Here is a 27,767-nt window from a genome sequence, read left to right on the forward strand (position 1 = left end):
ATTGTAACCGCACTGTGAATCTGTGTTTATCAGCTTTTCCTTAGCAAATATCGTGACTAAACTGATGGCGCCTTGGTGAAAGACCCCTCAGCCATGACAGAACAGCTGTAGAAGCTGAAGGAAGGAAGCAGGTGACCACCATACGCAGTCTCCTCCTTGCTCTGCTCAGTAGTATGCAGCGCACGTCCCTAACCCCAGGTGGCGCTCTCCCAGCAGCCATTAGGGCTTTCAGAGCACACCACGTGACTGGGAGCGCTAGTTTCCCGCCCTCTCCCTGTTGTCTGGCGCTTCCTTGGTTGTCAGGGTAACCGGCGTGTTTCCGTAACGCGTCGGCCCTCCGAGCCTAATCCTAATATGGCGGACTGAGAACAGAGGGAACGGCCAACGGAGAGCGGAGGAGGCCTCAGGATACAGAGACTTGACGGGTACACTACACGGGGTGAGCGGACAACCGGGCTCCTCTGTGTATGGGTGACGAGCTGGGCTTCCTCTGAGGGGGGGGGGGGGATTTGGGGCGGGCGGGCGGCTTTTTTTTTTTTATCGGGCCGTGTACACTGATTGTCATTTCACAATTGTGGCCTTAGTCGGGATACGACCAGGTACCTCAGGACTGAGCAATTATATATACAGATAGAATGATTTTCTTGTGTATTTGAACGGAGCAGCGAAGGGTTAACCCCTTGTCATCTGTGTCCCACTGAGGAGATTGCCCTTCACTTCCTGCCCGCTGGACACACCAGGAAGTCCATTCAGAATGAGGTCACCAGTATAAGTGTGTCCATTGCAGGGTTGCACTGCTACTCCCCTTCACAATTTTTATTTTCTCTCAGGCCCCATTCACACCTGTGCTTTCTAGGAATGCGCAGCAAAAAGCACATCATGCAGGCGGAGACATTGTGTCTTCATTGCACGCCAAACGCAGATGCACTGTGTTCACTGTCTGAAAAGGCGTAGGAGTCCCTGGCGTGTTTGTTGCCTTTACCTAAATGGACTTCCTTGTGCGGTCACATGAAAAACGCGCAAAGAAACGTGTGAAAAATGCGCATTAGTGCCAGTCCCCATGACAAGTAGAGAGGACACTGGCAGCAATGACAATCAGACAGGGGTTCTAACACCTCACTACTCTCTCTTATATAGAAATGGGACTGTTCATACACTTCAAGGGTGCGCAATTTAGGTCTCCTGACCCCCGGGACATGGAACATAGAAATGCAATTATTTTAGTAAATATAAACTGCTAAATACCTTTTCCCATTAGCAATTACAACAGTCTTGTGACTTCTGCCAGTGTCCAGCTAAGTACTGGTTAAAGCTTGCAGGAGGAATTTTCATTTTGCTCTAGGACGATGCAGGACCCCTGCCCTCTATCTGGACAGTGCTGATTGGCCCTGTGCTGATCACATGCATTCACCCAAGAAAGGAAAAAAAAACTCTCTAGCAATACACACTAAACTGAGCATGTGCAGAGTGTCTCCACAAGATATATCTTATCAGGAGATAAGAAGGGGAGGATCAGAGAAGTCAGGATCAAACAGGGTTTTTTTTACACAATGCAGAGGATTAACCCTTTACATTCCACAGCGAGTATAACCAGCATTTTTTACTACATATACAGACTGAGCTGACTGTTGTGGGTTTAGTAACACTTTAGCCACTTGCTCTCCTGAAGATTTACCCCCCTTCATGACCAGGCCATTTTTTGTGTTGCGTCCAGGGGCGGACTGACAACTCATGGGACCCCTGGGCAATAGGGATAATGGGGGCCCCTGTGTCCTTGCCCAAACTAAAAAAAAAAACCTATGAAAAAAGGTTCCAGGGGCATCTCATGGGGCCCCCTACTGACCCCGGGCCCTCGGGCAGTGCCCGTGTTTCCAAATGGTCAGTCCGCCCCTGGTTACATCACTGCGTTACTTTAACTGACAATTGCGCGGTCATGCAACGCTGCACCCAAATGAAATTTACGTCCTTTTTCCACACACGAATTGAGCTTTCTTTGGTGCTATTTGATCGCCTGTGCGTTTTTTTTATTTTTTGTGCTATAAGCGAAAAGACTGAGAATTTTGAGAAAAAAACAATATTTTGGACTTTTTGCTATTAAACATGTCCAGTAAAAAAATTTGAAAAACCAAATTTCATCATAAATTTAGGCCAAAATGTATTCTGTGACATCTTTGCTAAAAAAAAATCCTAATAAGTGTAAATTAGTTTACATGAAAGTTATAGCGTTTACAAATGGCAGCATAGATAATGGGATTTTTTTTTCTACTAGTAATGGCGGCAATCAGTGACTTTTAGCGGGACAGCGGTGGACATTCTGACCCCGGGGGGGGAACTAACTTAGTGTAACTGACATCCCCAGTGACACCAATACCGTGATCAGTGCTAAAAAAAAAAAAGCGCTGACACTATACTAATGGCACTGGGCAGGAAGTGGTTAATATGAGGGACGATCAAAGGGTTAACTGTGTGTAGCGAGTGTTTTACTATGGGGTGGGGGGGGTGTGTGCTTCACTGTAAGCATACTGATCGAGATGGCTGTACTGTGCACAGCCATCCTGAGCAGTGTGCTCGAGTTGACAGGGAGGATGATTGTTTATAAACAAAACATTCTTCCTCCCCTTCGGAGGTGCTCGGGACCCGGTGATTGACAACGCCGGGCACAGATAGGGCGCGCGTGCCCCCTTACCCGGAAATGCAAAATCACATGTGTATGTATATATATATATAGCAGGTATACTGCTACAGGGCGGCACATGTGCGCAAAATCCTATATATATATATATATATATATATATATATATATATATATGTGTGTGTGTGATTTTGCGCATATGTGCCGCCCTGTAGCAGTATACCTGCTATAGGGCGGTCCTTAAGTGGTTAGCTACTTTAATATTTTTTTTATTCATTCTTTATTTATGAGTATTTTTACATAGAATGTAGCACGGCCAAAAAACAAAACAAAAAAATTTTTTTACTATAAAATTACTTGGCGCCAGTGATACGTAAATATGCGGCCTCTTGGCTGGACCTGGACGCCGAGTGGCTTCATATTTGCGTACCCAATGTAAACAAACGCGCCGAGAGCGCACGCCCTGCACGCTCCCAACACAGTATGGGATGTATAGGCAAGCAGATATACTGACAGGAAGGATCAATGAACTAACACTGCACCGTGGTAGTTGAGAACTACAAGCCGACAGCCGCTAAGGCTGTCAGGACTTGTAGTTTTCTCATTCATAGAGGACTGTGAATAAGTGACCTGGGCGGAGCCATGCACAACTGTGTTTAACAGCTGTGGAAGCGGGGAAGGGGGGCCTGCCAATTCACAACATATTACACCCTGAATATGTGTGTAACATGTTAAGGTAAACTTATCCTTTAAAACCCCCAGAACATGATATATTTTCTGAAAGCAGAGGCCCTGTGGAATAAAAAGATGGTAGTTGCAATTTTTTTAATGTCGCACAATATTTGTGCAACTGTTTAACAAATGCTTACATTTAATTTTTAGTAAAAAAGACATTTTAGTGCAAACACACATTAGAATACTCAATTTTATTAGTAAAATATAAGGTTGCATTAAGTAAATAGATACAAAACGTGTCACATTTAAAATTGTGTGTGCCGTGATATTGTGAAAAACTAAGATGCCCTAAAATCTCCATAGATGACGTTTTAGAAGTCTTTACAGCTCATCAGTTTGACGTTAATGCGGAACTAAACCCTCCTATTGTTTTCAGCCAAGGAAGCTCTGTTTAATCTTCAACTGCCATGGTGCTGAGCATGTGGTCAGTTATGACACCAGCCATTTGATGGTTTCACAGTTTGGTTGAGAGCACAATCAAATAAGACAGTTACGTTCCTGGCATTCCAGGAATTTAACTTTTTTTCTTTTTAACCATTAAGGCTGTTTTCACACTGATGATTTTTAGAAGCGCTTTAAGAGGGCATAAAGCATAAGCGAGGCTGAAGAAAGATTCTTCCCTATGTACAGTATGTCTTCACACTGGTCTGTTTCGGTGTAAAAAAATCCTGCTTGCCTACTTTTTGGAGAATATTTAGTCAGTTAAAAAAACAGCACCAAAAGTGCACCACCCCATTAAAATGCATTGAAAACGTGGCAAAAACGCACCTTTGAGTTTTTGATGCAGTTTTTGAGTCACATGTCCTGTGAAAAAACGCACCATTATCGCGGTACAATCACATATGTGTTTTTGCTACAAATCACTGTGAAAGTGTCCTAAATTGATGGGTTTAGTTCTGCTTTATATCTGAGCTATGGCCATAAAATTATTGCTCTCACTCCAGCATTCATGGTGATACCTCACATGTGGTGCAGTCGCAGTTTACATCACAGCTTTATGTGCGCACGCATTCGGAGTGAGGCAGGGGTTATGGATAATTATTTTTGTTTAATACATGTTGTTAGAATTTTTTAAGCTAATTTTCTTTAACTTTGTTGCTATCCCAAGGGGTTAACAAACCCTCATTTAGTTATATCAGCTACTTGTATAGTGCTGTTAATTTACACAGCATTTTTACTTATTATTATACAGTATTTATAAAGCGCCAATAGTTCGCTCAGCGCTGTACATTACAAAGGGGGACAGAACATGTGACAGAACAATACCAATACAATGCAAAACATGAGGGGATCGAGGGCCCTGCTCTTTCGAGCTTACAATCTAAGGTTCCTAACTTACATTCATACATATACTGGGGCCAATTTAGACAGGAGCCAATAAGGCCTTGTTCACGCATGTGTGTGTTGTGATTAAAGCATTTTTCCACTGCGTTGTGCAGTGTGTTTTTGAACACGCATTTTGTACATATTTTTGATGCATTTTGTGCTTTTTTTTTGCCAATAGAAAAGTATTGAGTGTGACTTTGATGCAACTTTACACTCTCTGGCACTCTGTCACATCAAAGCAGTTCAGGAACCTTTTCGAAGATGCAGCGACTTGGAAAATGTTCCTACACTACTTTGATGTGACTTAGAGTGCCAGAGAGTGTAAAGTCGCATCAAAGTCACATTCATTACTTTCCTATTGGCCAAAAAATGCAATTGATACATTTTTGGTGCGTTTCCATTGAAGTCTATTGTACGAAAAACACAATTTGCTGCGGGAAAAGTTGCTATTCTTTCCCAAAAACGAGTGGTTGAAAACACATTTCTGTGAACACGTCAGATAGGAAACCATGCTAAATGGACTGTAGTGCGTTTTGCAGAGAGATGCATAGTTGTGAGCCAGGCCTAAACCTCCCAGCATGTCTTAGGAGTGTGGGAGGAAGCCTTTGTACCTATAGGAAACCCACACAGGCATACTACAGGCAGGTAATGTCATGGCTGTGATTCAGACCATTGACTCTTGCTGCTAAGTGGATGTGTTAACCCTTAGCCACTGTGCTGCCTATATATAAGAACGTTTTGTCGAGCTAGGCTGTATACAGCTTATTGTACAGATATACTTTTAAATGCACATAGCCTGTTTTAGTACTGGAAGAAACTTTGTATTGCTCAGTGTAGAAGTAGCAGAGTATAACAATATGTGGTTTAGGACTCACCACTGGTAAAACAGAACTATATGCAAACCTTTTTTTTTTTTTTTTCTTCATTTCGGGGCGGGTTATAACCCCTGACGTGTTTATTTATTTTTTTTTACATCTGTGTCCTATTGTGGAGATTTCTCTTCACTTCCTGTCCCATAATAAAACCGGAAGTGAGTGGAAACCCTTGAAAATTAAGTGAATTCCTTGGGGACCCCCAGGTCACCTGAACTAGTGTCCCCATAGGAAGATTTCCCTTCTATTACCTTTTTTTGGGGACCACCCAAAATGTGGGTTTTTCTTTTACTTTCACTTTCAATAATAATTATAAAACAGGACAAATAAATATGGTGAATGTCCTTAACTGGGGCACAGACAGCAATAAAACCCGACACGTTTTCTAATCCATTTCCACTCTATCCAAAACTAAATAAAAAACGTTTTGCCTTTAGTTATACTTTAATATTGTTACCGTTGACAAAAAACATTTTACACTGTAGCATGTTAACAAGTTTAACAAGTTATCCATTTTCCAGGAAGTGACAGACGTTGAATATACAGTGGAATACATTTAGATATGTCTACTTTTTGTATTTTACAAGTAGTGGGATTTCTCAGTTAAGCCAGCTATGCGTGGATTGAAATTTGACCGATTAAACAGGGGCTGGCCTAATTCCGATCCATCTATAAGCAGGCTGGTTGTACTGAAGTAGATCTGCTGATGAACTTGTGTACAACCAGCCTGTTAGGGGTTTTCCTGCACAATTAGTGCCACCGGCTATAGCTGGCAACACTAATCATTGTGTTCTGCTGACAGGGAAGGCTCGCCACTGCAGAACACAATAGCTCTGTGGATGGGATTCCTCCATCAACACTAAATGTGTTGGAACTGAGCAATTTTCTTTCCTTCCACTTGTGGAAGAAAGGTTATTCCTTTTCTAATCATCAGTGGGTCATATTGACGGTTTTTTTCAGTTGCATTGATTTGAAGGAGCAGGATGGGGATTTTTTTCCGGAATGTAGGAATTTCAAAATCTAGCCATACATGGATTGGAATTCAGCCAGTTTAGTGGGAACTGGCCGAATTTCGATCCATCTATGGACAGGCTGATTGTACAGAAGTCACTTAGAGATCGATCGATTTTGTACAACCTGCCTGCTGGAAAGTGTTCTCTCATTCAGTACTGCTGGGCTGGAAGTGTATTCTGACGGCGGGGAGATCTCCATGTACGGAGACTGCTGGTGAATGGCTCTATGGCGCTGTCCTCCATTCATAATCCCATCTGTTCACACGGAGTCTTTTGTCATTGTACACCCTTTCAGCCCCAGAGCCATGTGACACCGCATAGGAAGGGAATATGTGATGGCTGGCTTTGTGTTGCTCAGTCGTGGTGGCAGTGTGAGTACTCCCTGTGCCATGCTTTCTGATAATGGTGGTGTGATCAGCGGGCGAAGAACGATCCGGTTCCCGATGTGATTGTTGTGTATAGATGGAGCCGCCAGGTCAGGTGTAGGATGATGTCAGGTTCGGCGCCTCCTAGTGGCGGCGTACTGGCGCGGAGTGTGTGCCCGGTGGCGGGATGGCTCGTTATTGTCAGTCCGGCCCCCTTGGCGGAGAGTCTCCTCCTCTCATCGTGCATTCCTCTGCAACGCTGCGAACTGCTGGATGTGAGATTGAGGGAGTTTGAGGCGCTGAGCCCGGCGATCTTTGGCAGGTTTGTTATTTAGATGACATGGATCCGTAACCAGCGGCGGCCTCTTGTGAGCCGTGGTCTGTATAGCCTCGTGTGTTCCTTTGTGCTGTCTGTCAGCTGTGCCTTGGCTCGCTCTGTAGTCCTGCCTTTCTTCTGACCTATTACACCGGCAGCCTGGCCCTGACATCCTCAATTCATTTAGGAGCTTCCTGCACGTTATGGGTTTTTTCTGATCTCTGCAAAAAGCAGTTGGGGTGACGGGTATAGTTGCTGTGGATACTGTAAACACTTCATACTTCCATACTGTGGGAAGGGAGGGAGGGGCCAGAGGCTCAGAGAATAATCACCTTTCATCCTAGCCTTTCCTTTCATCAATGTCTACCTGAATGGCTTGTTATTTCCTGCTTGGTAATTATGTTCTATTGAAAGCAGCAAAGCATAGATTTATACGCATTTGTCTTAGCACTGGTTTGTTCATCCCTTGTGTCTGTTCATGGTCTGCTGACAAGGCATGAATACGGTTCATATGCGTCTTGTGCAACTGATTTGTGCCTGCTTGCTTATTCCCTATGGGTTTGCTTATTTGTCTTCTCCACCTTTTGTAAACAAGAATTCCTGAAATAGCTATGCTTATAGAAAATATTTTTATATTGTCTAATATATCCCAGCAGCTGTTTCCATTAGAAAAAAATTAGTGTGATGATGATCATGTTTTATGTTATGTAATAGTCTAATAACTATTTTATATAAAACAATGTATAGCAGGTTATGTAGGGTGTGTAAAGTCCAAATAAAATGCTGTTTTTACTCCTTAAACGTCAGCTCACATCCAAGTATTTCTTCTTTAGGTGGATGCTGGTCATGTGCTCAGCCCATCCACTGGGCCTATTTATAATGGATATATTTTTTTTGTTAGCTTCTTTTAGTTTGTGTTTGCAGATGCATCGTAAGGAGTAAAAAAAAACAAAACTTTCTTGGCTTCTTAAAGGTTGTAGCTGCTGGCAGTGCTAGCAAATCTTTCAAAGAAAGCTCAACATTACAGTCCTCTATTGCTCTATGACGATTAAACTGTAACTAAGGACAAAATAAAAAATGACATGATGCAGTCTGTCCTTAGCATTAACCCAGTGTCCCCTGTAATATAGTTTTATTACCCGGTGATCCTGCTAGTATATCTGTGTTGTAACTTCCCCTAACGCTAGATTCACATTTGTGTGGGTGGTTATGGGTATGGACAGTGTGTAAATGGCACCTGTTCCTGCAACCACCCACAGCCAAAATGCTTTGTTATTTTGCAGACATGCAGGACTGCCATTCATTCTTAATGGTCCCTCAAAAATCTGAAAACGCAGCACGTTTTCAGGTGCTTGTAATCCCATGGTTCAAAAGCACTATGCAATTTCCCTGTGGCTGTGTTTTGTAAAAGGTGCAGGACCTTTTTTTTTTTTTCTTTTTTTTTCCTGCATGAAATGCAGGTACAGCAGCCCATTCCAATGAATGTGGTTCGCAGAGCCGCTTAGGTGTGAACCTAGCCTTGCAGCCAAAGCTGTCCTGTAGAAAACAGGAAAGAAACAGCAAAAAAAAAAAAAGAACTTTAAAGGGGTTTAAACCTTTCCTTTTCTATCCAAAACGTAGCAAAATTTTGGTAGTGCATTGCATTTTAAGCCACGTTTAGATCCTTTAAGGCAGAGGTCTACAAACTTTCTAAGCAAAGGGCCAGTTTATTGTCCTTCAAGTGGTTGTAAAAGTAAAAGGTGTGTCGTTTTTTTTTTTTTTTGTTTTTTTTTTTTTTGTTTTCTACCTTAATGTCTTCTCTGCAATAAGTTAAAAAAACCTTTCAATGTTCGCTCCCCCCCAGCTCCCCGCAAAAACTTACTTGAGCCCGATCTTGATCTGGCACTGTGCATGTATGCAGCAGTGCTGCTTTTCTCTCCCCTCTCTCAGGAGGCTCAGCAGCCATGGGAGTCGATGTCTCCTGTCACTATCAGTCAAATCCTGGGAGCAGAAAGCAGGAGGTGGGGCAGTGCTGAGCCACACTGTACTTGTCAAAGGACACACACACAGTGCGGCTCAGGATTAAGCCTATATGAGCAAGCGCTTGCTATGGGTCACTTGAAGAGGAGGAGCCAACCCTACCAGAGGGGGACCCCAGGAGAGGAGGATCGGGGCTGTTCTGTGCAAATCCATTGTACAGAGTGGGTAAGTATGATGTGTTGTTATTTTAGAAAACAATATTAAATCTTTACAATCACTTTCATACTTTAGGGGGCTGGACTGTGGTCAGTTGGCAAAAACAATCCCTCGGGTTGAGTGGTCAGTTGGGGTATAATAAATTACATCGCTACTGTGATAAGTAGAAGAGGAATAGTGCCTCATCATTGATATTATTGGGAGGAATAGTGCCCCATCATTGGTGTCAGTGGAAGGAATTATGCCCCATTGTTGGTGTTAGTGGAAGCAATAGTGCCCCATCATTGGTGTCAGTGGGAGGAATTATGCCCCACTGTTAGTGTTAGTGGAAAGAATGGTGCTTCATCTTTGGTATCTGAGGGAGAATTAATGCCCCAAGGGCCAGATAAAGGCAACCAAAGGGCTGCATCTGGTCTGCCTTTCACAGTTTGGAGACCTCTACTTTAAGAGAGGATGCAGGGTCAGTCAGAAAAGAAGGACCCTACCACACCTGCTTAGTCCTGTTTTGTTACAGAAAACTTACTGTGTGTTGTTTTTTTTTTTTCTTGTGAATTACTTTCCAGGCTTTTAGTCACTCTTTTCTCCAAAGCACTTGCTTACAAAATGGCTACTGGGGGAGGAACACCTGAGGAGGGCATTACGGAACAAGATCTGCCTAACTGGAGTCATGAATCTCTGGAGGACAGACTGAATAATATGGTATAGTTTATCTTTCTTAATGTTTTGTAATTAACCTTTTTGTAACTACTGTGCCTCTGCTTGTGAGAGTATTTACCAGAAACACAAAGACTATCAATAAAACTTCTTTTGGCTAAAACAGATGCAGATTCTCTTCTGACTTTATGTGAACACCAGGAAAGCCTACTTGTACTTCTGACTTTGAGAAAGAATAAGGAGCTTCTTTTGCAGGAGGATGCAAAGAACAATTTGTTTTTCCCTGACACCAACTTCGGTTGTAAAATTTAATAAAAAAATAAAATAAAATCAACACTTTCATCTCCACGCATTCATTAAAATTAAGCTTTCTTGCAATGCTAGCAACCTCTGTTGTCTGCACCCACCTTTAACTATTTTGAGGCTCATCCTTGCAGCCTCAAACCTTCAAATTAATAGTCTGAAAACACACTGCACCTGGATTACATGTGAATCGCACAGGAACGCACAGCACATTCCTTTGTGATTCATGGTGTGAAATTATTATTATTATACAGGATTTATGTAGCACCAACAGTTTGCACAGCGCTTTACAAAATGAAGGTAGACTTTACAGTTACAATACACTTTGGTACAAGAGGAAACAGAGGGCCCTGCTTGTTAGAGCTTACAATCTAGGAGATGGCCCTAAATGTCATTAATTTGGGATATGCAACTGTGTTGATTTAGCAAGGTAGTGGATATACGTCAACCCTCGTAGTGAAAGTCAGAGAATCTTCCAAATTGGTCTCTGTTTTTTTTTGTCTTTAACATTTTGTACTGAAAACTAAACAAAGATTTAGCTTTAAGTACCCTTTAAAGTGATTATTAAAGGTTGGTTTATTTTTTTAGAAAAATAACAAACGTCATATTTACCTGCTCTATGCAATGGTTTTTCACAGAGCAGCCCTTATCCTCTTCCTCTAGGGTCCCCTCACTAGCGCTCCTAGCTCTTCCCCCCCCTTTGACCAGTGCCCACAATAGCAAGCTGCTTGCTATGGCGGCTCTGGTGTGTGCTTGCTCTCAAGCCCTCTGTGTTCATAAGACACATAGAGCCACGGCTTGGCCTTGCCCCCTGCTTGCTCCTCATTGGCTTACTGGCTGTAATTGATAGCAGTGGGAGCCAATGGTCCCACTGCTGTGTCTCAGCCATTGTGGAGAGAGAGAGACCCGAAAGAGCTGAGACTCCCGTGCACAGCGGTGGATCAAGAGGGAGTTCCGGTATTGGGGACACACACAAGGTTTTTTTACCTTCATCCCCATCCTTCAGCTGTTATGTCAAGTCAGAGAATGAGAAGTCATTTGTTTTGCTTCTTGGTGGCTTCCTTTTTAAAACATCTTTCAGATAGAGGAAGTGTTTGGACTGGAGAGGTTCACCCACTAATAGTCAAGGTGACCACTGATATGAGAAAAGAAATGGGGTGGGAAATCCAAAACATTTGAATAGTCATCTGCATAGGAAAAGAAGAAAGATAGTCAGTGGGTGCACCCTGGTGGTTTGATAGGGGATTCCCATTCTGGAGAAATTTTCCTCTAATTTTATATTGTGTGTCAGGGACAGGACGTTAAGGGATATCTCCCCAACAATTCTTTATCCAAAACGATTGTTTTGCCTTTACATCTACTTTACATTTATTGCCATTTATGGGGTGCTGTTTTCATGATTGTTGTCTTTTAAGGACTGGAGTGGACAGAAGAAAGCTAACCGATCATCTGAGAAAAACAAAAAGAAGTTTGGCATGGAGTGTGAGGCACGCCTTACAAATGACATATCTCCTGGGTCATCTCCTGGTGTTGGTCGCAGGAGGACCAGAACGCCACATACTTATCCACATACTAGATACATGTCCCAAATGTCTGTCCCAGAACAGGCAGAACTGGAAAGACTCAAGCAGAAAATAAATTTTGGTGATATGGACCAGGTATGTTTAATATTGTTTATTATTCTGTTATTTTTTTTATACTGGTTTTTTTTTTTTGCCTTCTTAAAAACTAGCTGTCACATCCATAATGTTGTGACAATCCAGTTGTTTGATGTGCTTGGCTTTATTCGTATAATACTGGACTTCCACAAGCCAACTGGCATTATGGTTAATTTGATTCTTGAGTATGAAGTACAAGTTGCTTTCTGTAAAATTCAACTAAAATAAAAGCTGTTTTCCATTTTAAACATTTAAATGTGAAAGTCCAGCCTAAGAGCTGATACAGCAAGGTGCCCTTTGTTACTTTTACTGGGCACAAAGCATTATGGTAATGAAAACAATGAAGTGCTAGATGACAGGAGCAGAAAATGGGGATCAGCAAAGTGTCAGAAGTGTGTCATTTTTGGACACTAAATTAGAATTGCAATTAAATGCATAGAGAGGTGCAGAACAGTGTAACCAGGATATAATATGAAATGTATACAGGGCTAGAGATTATGAAGGTGCTGGTTTTGATTCTCAACCACTCGGCTATGGTTTGAGTTTAAATATAAAGAGCTGCTTAGAATAAGAAACATTCTGCACAATTGTTGGGTAATATTTATGATTTAATATAAGTCAGAGAGCTGCGTAAAGTGGTATAAAACACAAAAGTAATATTTTTTATTTTGCATCTTATTTTTTAAATGTGATGGCTGCATTCATTTTCTCTTTTAGGCTTTCTTTCTTCTGTTTTCATCTGGTAATACAGTCATTAAGTCTGTTGTTTTTAGAAAGAATGAGCTGTTCAGCAGAACATATCGGTTACAGATATGAGGCAAACAATTTAACACAAGCAAGGGTTACTGATCAGCTTTTATTTATTTATGTAAAACATTTATCCCAAAAGGAAAACTATTTGCTATAACTGCTTATAAAGTATTAGCTGGAGTTTGGCTTCAATTTGTTAGTGTTTTAAATCTGCAAGTACATTTTACACTCGCCATCCACCAGACTTGACAATGCTGCTGTCCAAAGGTGCCCTTTGTGTTCATCCATAATGAGAGCACTGTATTACAGGAGGTGTGTTACTGACCAGACCACCAGGTGAAAACATAGGTGAATGAAGCCAAAAGAAAACTTATGCAGCTACAACATCTTATTACTGGTAAACTGCAATATATTGCATTTTTTTGTTTTGGGTTTACTGCTTGGTGACCCACATCAGGGAATTCTTGACTTGCATAGTTGCGTGATTGAACAAATAATCTTAAGAATATAACAAGCAAACAAAAGACCTTATTGAGACCAAGACTTGGTGAATTCCTCCAAAACCTTCCATGTCCCAATATGAAAATACTTTTATTGAGTCATAGAAAGATTTGGAAGAGTTTACCAGCTCTTGGTCTCAATAAGTTTTTTTTTTTTTTTTTTTTTTTTAAGATTGTTGGTGCATGTACGCAACTATGGAAGCCAAGAATTCCCTGGCGTGGGTCACTAAGCATTAAGCACCTCTTTGACTTAGATTAAGTCATCGCTATTACCCAACGATTGTGTATTAGTTTTTTTTTCTTTTTGAAATCCAAGCAGTCAATGTTTTTTTAATAGTATACATGTTAACTGTTTTATAAATTATTTAGTTTTCATAGATAAAAGTGTAAACTGCTTTCTAAAAAACTTAGTAAAAGAAGCATAAGTACCATCTGAACCCATCAGAACATTCCCCTGATTGAGAAGCCATGTAGTGCAATGCCAAGGTGTGTGATGTATAGTGGAGCAGCTTTGGATATAGATTATGATTTGTATATAGTCAACCCAGCAAGAGTGTACAATTTATAGCACAGTTTGTTCAATAGAGCATATAACACATCGCTCAGTGTATAGTGTTGGAGCAGTAGAGAATATAATATACAGCTCAGGGAACTAAGTATAATACAGTTGCAAGAAAAAGTATGTGAACCCCTTGGGATTACGTGGAGTTTTGCATAAAATGTGCTCTGAACGTCATCTAAGTCACAACAATAGAAGAACACAGTCTGCTGAACATAATACTACACAAACTTTAGATGTTGCCATGGTTTAATTGCACATAACGTGTAAACATTCACAGTGCAGGGAGGAAAAAGTATGTGAGGCCCTAGCTTAATGACTTCTCCCAGAGCTAATTGGAGCCAGGAGTGAGCCAACCTTGACTCCAATCAGTGTGATATTGGATGTGTTGCTGACAGCTGTCCTGCCCTTAAAAAACACACACCTGTTTTGGGTTTACTGGTTTCAAGAAGCACTGTCTGATGTGAACCATGCCTCGCAGAAAAGAGCTCTCAGAATACCGATGATCAAGAATTGTTGACTTGCATGAAGCTGGAAAGGGTTACAAAAGGATCTCCAAAAGCCTTGATGTTCATGTGTCCATGGTAAGACAGACTGTCTACAAATGGAGAAAGTTTTGCACTGTTACTCTCCCTAGTCGTGGTCGTTCTGTAAAAATGACTGCAAGAGCACAGCGCAGAATGCTGCATGAGGTAAAGAAGAACCCCAGAGTGTCAGCTAAAGACCTACAGAAATCTCTGGCACATGCTAACATTTTTGTTGACACATCTACAATAAGGAAAACATTAAACAAGAATGGAGTACATGGGAGGACACCACGGAGGAAGCCATTGCTGTCCAAAAAGAATATTGCAGCACGTTTGAAGTTTGCAAAAGAGCACCTGGATGTTCCACAGCACTACTGGCAAAATATACTGTGGACAGATGAAACCAAGATTGAGTTGTTTGGGAAGAACACACAACACTATGTGTGGAGAAAAAAAGGCACAGCACACCAACATCAAAACCTCATCCCCACTGTAAAACATGGCGGAGGGAGCATCATGGTTTGGGGGTGCTTTGCTGCCTCAGGGCCTGGACAGATTGTTGTCATTGATGGGAAAATGAATTCCAGAGTTTATCAAGACATTTTGCAGGAAAACGTACGACCATCTGTCCGCCAACTGAAGCTCCGCAGAGGATGGGTGATGCAACAGGACAATGACCCAAAGCATACAAGTAATTCAACAAAACAATGGCTGCACCAGCACAGAATACGCCTTCTGGAGTGGCCCAGTCAGAGTCCTGACCTCAACCCGATTGAAATGCTGTGGCATGACCTTAAGAGAGCGATTCACACCAGACATCCCAAGAATATTGCTACACTGAAACAGTTTTGTGAAGAGGAGTGGTCCAAAATGACTCCAGATCGTTGTGCAGGTCTGATCTGCAACTACAGGAAACGTTTGGTTGAGGTTATTGCTGCCAAAGGAGGGTCAACTAGTTATTAAGTCCAAAGGTTCACATACTTTTTCCTCCCTGCACTGTGAATGTTTATTTGTTATGTGCAATTAAACCATGGCAACATCTAATGTTTGTGTAGTATTATGTTCAGCAGACTGTGTTCTTCTATTGCTGTGACTTAGATGACGTTCAGAGCACATTTTATGCCCAATTCATGCAAAACTCCACGTAATCCCAAGGGGTTCACATACTTTTTCTTGCAACTGTATATGGCACCATAACTGCAGTAAAGCACTGCACCATATGTAAAGTAAAGCACAGAGAATGCAGTGAAGCAGTGTGAAATATATGATGCACAGTGCAAATATAGGAGTAGCATGGCGTGTGTGTGTGTGTGTGTGTGTGTGTGTATATATACAGACAGTATATTGTACAGTTGATGGGTATCTAGGTGAATGAATCTATATTTATATTCGCTGCATGATACACCTGGACATGTTGATGATTAACTTCATTAAATTCATTAAACAAAAGGTCAGTTTGTACACCAAAAATGGTTACCGGTTTCTTTATAATCATAATTTTATCTTAAAAACTGGTTTTGACATGGGGAGGAGCTGGAATATGTTGCCGGCAGGACATTGAAAGTGAAGAGCTCCCGACATGACTGCTGCCTGCATGCTGTAGGAACCCTGGCTCTATAGAGCCGCCAACCCCTTCCACTCCCCCCCCCACCTAGTTTGTCCCCCTACCTGGAGCCACATGAGCGGAGAAAGGAATTTCGTGTCTCTCTGTGCGAGAGCGGCTGCCGCAGTGAGGAGAGGCGGAAGCTGAGAAACGCCCACGTGACAGTAATGGTGAATCCCGGGAACAGCTGCCTGCCGGGGAGGAGACGGGACTCCGGGGCTCTCTGCTTTGGACAGGAGCTCTGTTTCCCCTGGATCCTCAGAGAAAACCGTAGAGAAGCCGGTGACAGGCGGAGATTGCCTGTGTGATGAAAACGGGCTGTGCCGGAAGACACTCTGCTCTGCATAAAAAATAGGAGATTGGAACCTCTATCCCCATGGAGGGTGCTCCCTCAACATCTTCAAAAGACCCCCTCTGAACAAAAGAAACCATCATATATACAATTGGGTCCATATATATTTGGACACAGGCACAATTTTATTTTGTTCTGGTATTTACCAAAACATATTCAAGCTATATTTATATAATGGATATGGGCTGAAAGTGCACACTCTCAGGTTTAATTTGAGGGTATGTACATCCAATTTGGAGGAGTGGTTTAGGAATTACAGCTCTTAAGAGTAGCCGCCCCCTTTTTCAAGGGACCAAAAATAATTGGACAATTGAATTAAAAGCTGTTTCATAGCCAGGTGTGGGCTACTCCTTCGTTATTTCTTCATCAATTAAGCAGGTAAAAGGTCTGGAGTTGATTCTAAGTGTGATATTTGCATTTGGAATCTATTGCTGTGAACCTACATCATGCGTTCAAAGGAGCAGAGAGTACGGTTTGGGTGGTATTTAGAGACAAGATCAGTGATGTAATTTGGGGCAGTGTTATGAACGGCTTTATAAGTCAGTGTTTTGAATTTTATCTGTTGGGCAATTGGAAGCCAGTGGAGGGTTGACCGAGAGTGGTGGCAGATACAGAACGGTTAGTAAGGTGGATGAGTCTGGCAGCAGCATTCATGATAGACTGAAGTGGGGATAGCCTGTGATGAGGTAGGCCAGTGAGGAGGGAGTTACAGTAGTCAAGGCGTGATATAACAAGGGAGTGAATGAGTTGCTTAGTGGTTTACAAGGTTAGGAACGGTCGTATCGGAGATGTTGCGGAGGCGAAGTCTACACGAGTTTGTCAGTGATTGGACCTGGGGCTGAAAGGACAGATGGGAGTCTAGGATTACACTTAGTACCCTGGCATGAGGGGTGGGACTGATGATAGTGTTGTTGATCTTGATGGAGAAGTCGGGGGGGGGGGGGGGGGGCATGGGCTGGGGGTAATACTAGTAGCTCAGTTTTGGAAAGTTTGAGTAGCTTAGTGATACGAGTGGAGACGGGGTGAGGTGAGGGGTAGAGAGATGTGTGTCGTCGGCATAGAGATGGTAATTGAAGCCATGCGAGTTTATCAATTGGCCAAGGGAGGAGGTGTAGATGGAGAAGAGAAGGGGTCCGAGGACAGAACCTTGAGGGACCCCAACAGAGAGAGGGAGTGAAAAGGAAGTGGCAGCATTATAGGTAACACTGAAGGAGCGCTGCGATAGATAGGAGGAGAACCGGGAGAGAGTGGAGTCTCTGAGGCCAAGAGAGTGTAGTTTTTTTTGAGGAGGGGGTGGTCAACCATGTTAAAAGCCGCAGAGAGGTCAAGAAGTAGGAGTACTGTATAGTGGCCATTGGTTTTGGCGGTTAGTAGGAAGTTGGCGAGTTTGAGTAGGGCAGTTTCAGTGGAGTGTAGGGGGCCGAAGCCAGACTGTGTAAAGGGTCGAGAAGGTTGTTGTCGGTGAGGTGGGAGCTCAGGCGATTTATAGACTAAGCGTTCTAGGAGTTTAGAGGTAAATGGCAGTAGGGAGATGGGTCTTAAGTTGTTCAGGTCGGTGGGGTCCAGGGAGGGTTTAAGTATGGAAGTGATGTGCTTTAGAGTGGAGGGGAAGGTACCAGTGGAGAGGGAAAGATTGAAGATGTGAGTGAGGCAGCATAGGATGGAAGAAGAGGGTGACCGTAGGAGTTGAGGGGACAGGGTCCAGGGGGCAGGTGGTGAGACTGGCTTCTGAGAAAACCTTAGCGACCTCTTTGGTAGTAGCGAGGTCAAAAGAGCGAAGTTTTGAGGGGGTTTTAGTGTGAGGAATGTTAAGTGGGGTGGATGTCTGAGCAGTGGCGATGTCCCTACGAATTGCGTCAATCTTGTTTTTGAAGTGGTTAGTAATCTCGTGGGCGGTGAGTGAGATACTGGGTGGAGGCGGAGAGAGTAGAGAGTTAAAAGTAGAGAACAGCTGACGAGGACTGGAGGAGAATGTATTAATGAGGGTAACAAAGTAGGCTTGTTTGGCAGCTTGAAGGGAGGAAGTGTATGTTAAGAAGGCACATTTATAGCGGGTGAACACTTGTTGGGATTTGGTTTTAAACCATAGTCGCTCCAGCGCACGACTATGTCGTTTGAGATTTCTGGTGTGGTCAGTCTGCCAGGGTTGTAGCGGTCGGGACCTAATGCTTTGTGGTGTTGGGGGTGTGAGCGACTCTAGAGCGGCTGAAAGCGAGTTGTTGTAGACAGTAGTGGCCAAGTCAGGGCAGGACAGTGGATGGATACTGTTGTAAAGTTGGTCATTTGCAGAGTGGAAGGGAGCAGGGTTCAGCGCCAGAGACCTTGGCCAGGAGCAGATCTCTGAAACCACTACTAGAATTAATGGGTAAAAAGAATGTTCGATATAGTTGGGGCATCCCAGCATGTTTGGGTGTAAGGACGGGAGATCAGCGAGACTGAGATTCTCAAAGGACTTAAATGCTTTTTGTGAAAGACTTAATATTCAGAAAATTGATATTCCATGATAGTTGGAAGGGTTAAGGAGAGTGTAGACTTAGAAAGAGATGAGTGGGTTTTAGTACCCAAATAGTCTCCCATTCATATCCTATTATTCAGCAGGTGGTGGGTTGGGGGGATATGGGTGGGCAAGAGAGGTGAGGTGTGTGTGTGTGTGTGTGTGTGTATATATATATATATATATATATATATGTATGTGTGTGTATGTGTATATATATATATGTGTGTGTGTGTGTGTGTGTGTGTGTGTGTGTATATGTATGTATGTATGTGTATATATATATATATATATATATATTTATAAATAATGTATGGAATTTTTTTTTTCTCACCAGCTATGCTGTCCTCCCCCCCCCCCCCCCCCCCCCACCCTTCCCCTTAAAGTATATATGGGAGTCGGAGGTATTGGGAATAGCGTTCTAGTTAAGAAAACGTGTTTTGAGAAGAACCACAAAGAGGAGTTGAGTGTGGGAAAATACCACTTCAAACTCCAGGGCTTTGAAATGTGCCAAAAGGGACAAAAAATAGGGATGGACAAGGGGGGGGGGTTTGGGGGATGGGAGGTGGGAGATAAAGGTCACTCCGAAGATCTTTCTGTTCCAAATTTTATATAATTGGGCTCCTTTAAGCGAGTACTCAGATGGAGGAGATAGTCGGTCATAAGAACGACCTTGAGTAATTTTATGACATATAACATGAAAGGGGTAAATACCCCGACTAAAAGGCATAAGATTCTTAGGGAAATACATCAACATTGCATAGACAGTGTTCCTGCAAGATACATATTTATCACAGAATGCAAATTATATTCTAAATATTACCCAACATGGTATTATGCAGATTTACTGATTAAACATGCTAAAGGGGTCGCAATAGGGATGGCTAAAAATGTAATATTTACTTTGGGAGATAGACTAGTTGATCCAGAAAGTCATTTTTCTATTTTTGAAAGGAAAATTATAGGGAATACAATGCACATTAGCAATTATGTATTGCCCTAATAAGAACTCAATGACATATCTAGAGAGCCTGCTAAGAAAACTTCTAAATTTTAAGAAGGGTTATCTGATTTGTAGCAGGGGATTTAAATTTTTGTATGGACCCTTTGATGGGTACTTCATCATGAGCATGGAGAGACGGAGGTAAAAATCTGAAGTTGGTCAAGAAAATGTTACACCAGTGTCAGCTGATGGACTCATAGAGAATCATTCATCCAAGAGACAGATTATACCTTATTCTCTCTGGTGCACGGGATGTATTCAAGGTTGGATTATATAATGATTGAACATAGGCTGGTAAAATCTTTGGTAAAGTCTAAAATAGTGGTAATGACCTTATCAGACCATGCACCAGTCATAACAAGACTAAGGTGAGAAGGGGAAAGGAGTGGAGGTAGTACGTGGAGGTTAAACAAGACGCTTATACAGGACATCGAGATGAAGAGAAGAATAAAGAGTGAAATAGAGAAATATTTTATACTCGATGAGACAGAAGAGGTTTCCATTGCTACTATCTGGGAAGCACACAAGACTTATATAAGGGGAATCCTCATCTCAGTGGGAGCTGAAAAAAGAGAACGGAAGAGAAAAAAAGTTTTTGTTAGGGAACTATGACTTAGAACAACTACATAAGGAGAAAGAAATACAACAGAAGATAACTCAAAAAAGAGAAGAATTAAAGGAGTTGATGGAACAGGAAACGAGAAGAGCCTTTAATCTAGTTGCAAAAGAGAGATGTCAGTGGGGTAATAGACCAGGAAAATATTTAATGAGAAGCCTGAGGGGAAAAAAAATTGAACTATATAGAGAAAATAAAAGATAAGAATGAAGACATGGTACATTCAACCACTGCTTTAGCTAAAACGTTTAAAAAATACTGTAGTGATTTATATGAGATAAACTCTAAAAACCCGTTTAAAATCAGAGAAAGAAAGAAGGAAAAAAGACAGCCATACTTGAGAGGCTGGATTATCTAGACTAGAGGAAGAGAGATTAGCAGTATTAGATAAACCTATATCACAGGAAGAAATCTATACAGTATTGAAGAGTACAGCTGCAGGCAGGAGCCCTTGACCAGACGGATATACGTTAAGATATTACAGGAAATTTAAAGAACAGGTGCCTAAGATGTGCAAGTACATGAATGCTTTAGGAGAGGAAATGGATATTAGAGCGGAGTCATTGCAGGCATATATTACAATCCTACCGAAAGAAGGGAAAGACCCGTCCCAGTGTGCTAGTTATAGACCAATATTGCTATTAAACATAGAAAATTATATGCGAAGGTTTTAGCAAATAGGATGAAAGAGATCATGCCAGAATGGATCCATTTAGATCAGGTGGGTTTTATCCCGGGGAGGGAGGGAAAGGATAATGGTTTGAGATCATTATTGCTTTTGCAAAAAAGCATAGAAGAAAATCATCCGGTAATAGTCCTATCAATTGATGCTGAGAGAGCCTTTGATGGGGTAGATTGGGGATATATGTTTGACACATTGGAAGTTCTGGGAATAGGACCAAAAATTATGCAATGGATTAAAACATTATACAGTTCTCCAAGGGCAGCAGTCAAGGTTAATGGCTCTCTGTCACAGTTATTTTAAATGCATAATGGAACCAGACAGAGATGTCCACTCTCCCATACTTTTTGTTATATCATTGGAACTGCTTCTGTGCGAAGGAGTCTAGATGTAAAAGGAATTGTGGTAGAGGAGGTGGAGCATAAGGTAGCGGCCAGGGGCAGACTGACAACTCATGGGGCCTCCGGGCAATAGGGGATCATGGGGCCCCTGTGTCCTTGCCCACACTCAAACCACACCCAAAAAAGCCTATGAAAGGTACCAGGGGCATCTCATGGGGCCCGCTACTGACCTCGGGCCCTCGGGCAGTGCCAGAGTTCTCGAATGGTCAGTCCGCCCCTGGTAGCGGCATATGCAGATGATATGCTATTTTATATAGTCAATCCCAGAGTAACTCTACCCAACTTAATAAAAATGTAAAAAACTTATGGAGAACTATCAAATTTGAAAATTAACCTCTCACAGTCAGAAGTACTAAATATCAATATTTCAAAGATAGACAAACAGATATTACAGAAAGCTTTTCCCTTTTGCATGGAGGGATAAGGAGTTGAGTTATTTAGGTGCAAAGTTAACTCCCACGTTAAAAAATATATAGCAGACAAACTATATTCCATTAATAAATGAGCTGAATGAAGATTTGAGGAAAATACCTACCAGACCAACCTCCTGGATTGGCCGTATAAATCTATTAAAAACATGTCCCAAAGATCCTGTATAAAATGCATATGCTACCAATATATTTACTGGGGTCTTTCTTTAAGATAATAAAAAAGATGATACTCAAGTACGTATGGGCAAATAAAAGACCAAGAGTTAGTTATGAGGTATTATGCAGGGATAAAGCTAATGGTCTGAACGTGCCGGATTTTAGGAGATACTGGGCAGTATTACTTTCACGAATAGCAGATTTCGTACTGTATGTAATTCATGGGGGAAAAGTTGGGTAATGATAGAAAGCACACTTAATGAGTCACAGTTAGAAAAGATTTGGCTTCCGCAATAGTTTAGAAAATTGTCCCAAAACTACAAGCACTCTAACACAAAATGTTTTTTGGATATGGGATAGAATTCATACACAAAGGGGGTGAGAATATAATTCACTGTTCATACTGTTGGGGGGAACTAAATTTTTCCCTCCGGGAAAGAGGATATTGCAGGAAAATGGATGAAAGATAGAAATGCATGTTTGAATGATATCACTGAAGAGGCGAAATTGTGCACTTTTATGGATTTAAAAAATAAGGAAATATTTTCCATGTTAGATGAGTGGCGTTATACTCAACTAAGACATTGGGTAGCAGCACTCCCACAACCACTAAGGACGACGGAGGACATGTATCCATTTAAACTATTTTTTAGTACAGATACAATACGAAGGCATGTTACTTCCCGCATTCACAAGATTCTTACTGCTATATATGGAACTATCCTCCCCACCGTTTTTAGAAAAGTGAGAGAAGGAATTAGGAATAAACCTAAATGATCAAGAAAAAAAGAAAATATTTAATCTAGTACATGGTACAGTGGATATGAACACAACAGAAATGAATTATAATTGTTTAGCAAAGTGGTATAGTACACCTAGTGTGGCACATAATCAACGAATAGAGAGTTCACCATTATGTTGGAGGGGGTGTGGGGAAAAAGGAACAATGGTACACATTTGGTGGGAATGTCCTAAAATACAGCAATTTTGGCAGGGAATATTACAACTAATACAGAAAATAACGGGGATTAGCGTATTGAAGGATCCATGGGTTTGTTTGTTTAATAACCTGGATCTCACAGTGAATCAATATAAAAACTAGATGATATTTCACTTAATAAATACGGCAAAAGGATTGATCCCTAGGTTCTGGCAGGTATGGGAAGCCCCGAAAATCTCGAACTGGATATCCAGAGTAGAGTTTATATACAGAATGGAGGAACTATATCATATTGGGGAGGATAAAATTGAAAAATGTAAGAATATATAGGATAGATGGATGGTCTTTAAAACCTCTAGAAGATGGCGCCCGGAGCAGCCGCATGACCGCCAGCTCCTGCACTCCATCCGCTGCCATCCAGGCCCCTGAGCCTGCTGCCGGGGTCCCCACCAACACCCTGAAGGGGCCTGGGACAATCCGTCCCTCTGACAGGCCAAAGCGGATTGAGGCCTACCACGGCAGCAGAAGCCGCTGTGTTTCCTGCCAGCCGTGGCCGGAATCGCGGTCGCGGCGGGAAGCCTCCGCTCCTCGGGGAAGCTGCCACCATCCCCACCGGTCCTACTGACACCCGGGAGGGGTCCGCTTCCACCTCAACATCCCAGGACACCAGGTACTCCATCAGGGGCACCCACTACCCACCAGGGGGCCCAGCCACCATCACACCACTAGCCAGCAGGGATTGCAAGCTACTAGGGACCCCAGGCTACTATCCCACCGGGGACCGCAAGCCCACCATCCCACCTGGGACCACCACTATCCCTCCGGGAATCGCAAGCCCACCATCCCACCAGCACACCACCCCGCCCTCCGGTGCGCTGTCCCTCTGGCGAAACTCCGGCGACTCCTTGCCTACCACGACCCCTGAAGCCGCGGCCTCTCCCTCCAGCCGCAGCAGACCACGGAGGAGCGCGAACCACGAAGGGCTGAGGTTTGTTGCCGTGACGCCCCGCAGATTGAAGGATGCAGCAACCACCCCCGCTGGCACAAAGAGGGTAAGCCGCCACCGGCCCCGACTGGGAAAGCCACCGCTGCCACATCTCCCCACCGTGCTCCACTCAACCGTGCCCCTGCCGTGCACAGCCCTGAGCTCCGCTCCATCCGACGGAGGCGCCCACCAACGCCTAGCCCATTCCGGACATCGGCCTGCACCACCTCCTGACGCCATCCTACACCACCTCCTGACGCCGGACCCTCAGCGCGCCCTGCCACCGGGCCCTCAGCGCCCCCCCGCCGCCGGGGCCCTCAGCGCCACCCGCCGCCGGGCCCTCACCGCCTCCCGTCGCCGGGCCTCCAATCACCTCGTCCAGCCGCCAAACCACTGTGCCCGCGGACGCCGGCCTACAGCACCCACAGACTGCAACCTGCCAGCTGTGGCCCCAGCTCAGATCCTGACTGAAACCTCCCTCCTCTCCGACCCGATCAGCATTCTGCACACCCTAGCATGCCACCTGCACTCCTCTCTCCTCTCCTCCATCCCCAAACTTGCCTCCCTCTACCCCCCTACTCCCCCAAAACAGCTCTACATCGCACCCTCACTTCTTCCTTCCCCCCTCTACGGCTCTCATCACCTCCTCCTGATACTCCACTCCCCCGCCGACCCACATGCCACCACCAACAGACCCACACGCTCCTGCACCTCCCATTCCCATGCCACCTTCCTCACCCTCCTTCTCCTTACTGCCGGTAACATCTCCCCGAACCCTGGCCCCCCCCATCTCCCCACTCCCCCTCTCGGCACCCCCCTACTCACGCCAACCACCGCAACCCCCTCAATCTCATATCTGTCCCCCTCCTCCCCACATCCACCCCTCCCCTCTCGGTTGCACTCCTGAACGCCCGTTCGGTTTGCAACAAGCTCACCGCCATCCATGACCTCTTTGTCTCCCACTCCCTCAACCTCCTAGTGGTCACCGAAACCTGGATCCAAGCCACTGACTCCACCTCTCCTGCTGCCCTCTCCTATGGAGGCCTCGTCTGGACCCATTCACCGAGACCGAGTGGCCGCAGAGGTGGTGGGGTCGGCATGCTCCTGCCACTGCTGAGCACCTTCCAGGTCCTCCCTAACCCCCTCTCCCCCTCTCCCTCTCTCCCTATCCTTCTCCTCCTTCGAGGCCCACTGCATCTGGCTCTTCTCCCCCACCCCCCTGAGGATTGCGGTAATCTATCGGCCTCCTGGCTCCTCTCCACCTGTCCCCACCAGCTCTTCTCCACTTTCAAATCCCTGCTTTCTCCCCCCCTCCCCACTCAGCACCTCACTCACCGCCCACGAGATTGCCAGTCATTTCCTCAACAAGATTGACGCAATCCGTAAGGACATTGTCAACTCACAATCTACCTCCACCCAGCCTCTCGCCCTCCTTCAACCCCTCAACCCTCCCCTCCCCCGACCTCATAGCCGCTCTACCCGCCACTATCCCTAACGCTCTACACACTATCACCTCCCCAACACTCTGCTCCTTCAACCCAGCTACCCCTGAGGAGGTTTCTAAGGTCTTCACTGATGCCCGCCTCACCACCTGCCCCCTGGACCCTATCCCCTCTCAACTCCTCCAGTCACCCCCCCCTCCATCATTCGCTCCCTCACCCACATCTTCAATCTCTCCCTCTCCACTGGCACTTTCCCCTCCCCTCTAAAGCACGCGCACATCACCCCCATACTCAAAAAACCCTCCCTTGACCCCACTGATCTTAACCTTAGACCCATCTCCCTGCTGCCATTCACTTCCAAGCTCCTTAAGCGCCTGGCCTACAATCGCCTAAGCACCCACCTCACTGATAACAACCTCCTTGACCCCCTACAGTCCGGCTTCCGTCCCCTGCACTCCACCGAAACTGCCCTATTTAAAATCACTAACGACCTGCTAACCGCCAAAGCTAATGGCCACTATTCTGTCCTGCTCCTTGACCTCTCCGCGGCATTCGACACTGTCGACCACCCTCTCTTCCTTTCTAAGCTGCACTCCCTTGGCATCAGGGACGCTGCTCTCTCATGGTTCTCCTCCTACATTTCCCAACGCTCCTTCAGCGTCACCTATAACACTGCCACCTCCCCCTCCCTCCCCCTCTCTGTCGGAGTTCCCCAAGGCTCTGTCCTCGGACCCCTCCTCTTCACCATCTACACCTCCTCCCTTGGCAAACTAATACACTCCCATGGCTTCAATTACCACCTCTATGCCGACGACGCACAAATTTGCCTCTCCATCACCCCCTCACTCTCCGCCCGCATTGCCCACCTCCTAAATGACATATCTGACTGGATGTCGCTCCACTTCCTCAAACTTAACCTGTCCAAAACCGAGCTCCTGGTCTTCCCGTGCCCCCCGCCCATCCTCTCCATCACTACTAACAACGCCACCATCACTCCCACCCCACATGCCAAAGTCCTGTGTGTCACCCTGGACTCCCACCTCTCCTTCCTACCCCACATCCAATTGCTTTCATGCAGATTCCACCTCCGCAACATCTCCAAGATATGTATATTCCTCACCCCGGACACTACCAAACAACTCGTACACTCCCTCATCATCTCACGCCTGGACTACTGCAACTCCCTCCTCACTGGCCTACCCAAACGAATGCTATCCCCACTCCAGTCGATCCTGAACTCAGCGGCTAGACTCTTCCACCTCACCAACCACTGCACATCTGCCACCCCCCTCTGCCAATCCCTTCACTGGCTCCCGATTGCTCAACGCATCATATTCAAACTGCTAATCCTGACCTACAAAGCCATTCACAACGGCGCCCCAAACTACCTAACCGACCTGATACCTAAATACCACCCTACCCGTGCCCTTCGCTCCTCACAGGACTTCCTACTTTCTAGCTTCCTGGTCTCCTCCTCCCACACCCAATTGCAGGATTTCTCCAGGACCTCCCCCATCCTCTGGAATTCCCTACCCCAGTCCATTAGACTGTCACATACCCTCATCACCTTCAGGCGCACCCTGAAGACCCACCTCGTCAGGGATGCCTACCCCAACCTCACCTAACAACTGACCTCCTCCACTCCTCCTACCACTTCATTCCCCAAAGCCATTTCCTCTTGTTCCACTTCCCCTCCCTCCTAGATTGTAAGCTCGAAAGAGCAGGGCCCTCGAACCCCTCGTGTATTGCATTGTTTCTGTCCTGTCTCATGTTCTGTCCCCCTGCTATTGTACAGCGCTGAGCAAACCCTTTGGCGCTATATAAATACTATATAATAATAATAGAAGATGTTTAGAACTGATGAGGGGGTAAATGATGGTTTTAGTTAGGATAAGAAAGGCGGTCGTTATTTAGTTATTGATAGGTAGGTAAAGAGAGTGGAGTGAGACAAAAAGAGGTTGGGAACAGAATATTGGAACAGGAAGTAAGAGGTTTTAAAATAGGAGGTGACTAAATGGGGTAGGGAGGGGGTGAGATGGGAGGGAGGGGATGGGTATATGCAAAATTCATTAGGGTCATTGTATGATTTTTAATGTATGGAAAATAGTTGTATTTGTATTTTTGATATCAAATTTAATTAAAAAAACAAAAAAAAATGGTTTTGAAATGTTACTTGTGTCTGATCTTCTACATCTGAATCCAGGCAGATAAAAAGAAGTACCATTTTAATGCAGGTCTTTGCAATCATTTCATGGATTTTGAAATATAGCTGCTTTG

General features: G+C 44.2%; 1 protein-coding gene across 7 annotated transcripts in view; it reads left to right on the forward strand.

Annotated features, from left to right (window-relative positions):
* Positions 1-283: 283 nt before the first annotated feature.
* The window catches only part of PCM1 (pericentriolar material 1), a 173,136-nt gene continuing 145,652 nt past the window's right edge, over positions 284-27,767 (forward strand). For 5 of the 7 annotated variants that reach the window (XM_089669561.1, XM_089669566.1, XM_089669567.1 and 2 more), the window contains exons 1-3: positions 7,114-7,265; positions 9,998-10,133; positions 11,807-12,049. In XM_089669561.1, coding sequence (XP_089525687.1) covers positions 10,038-10,133; positions 11,807-12,049 — 339 coding nt within the window. In that variant the 5' untranslated portion in view covers positions 7,114-7,265; positions 9,998-10,037. Of the gene's footprint in view, positions 440-7,113; positions 7,266-9,997; positions 10,134-11,806; positions 12,050-27,767 lie in introns of those variants that run through there. The other 2 variants (XM_089669565.1, XM_089669562.1) reach the window with 2 other exon arrangements.

Source organism: Staurois parvus, unplaced genomic scaffold (assembly GCF_062004578.1).
Source record: "Staurois parvus isolate SC_StPar_1 unplaced genomic scaffold, SC_StPar_1.0 ptg000080l, whole genome shotgun sequence".
Lineage (NCBI taxonomy): Eukaryota > Metazoa > Chordata > Amphibia > Anura > Ranidae > Staurois > Staurois parvus.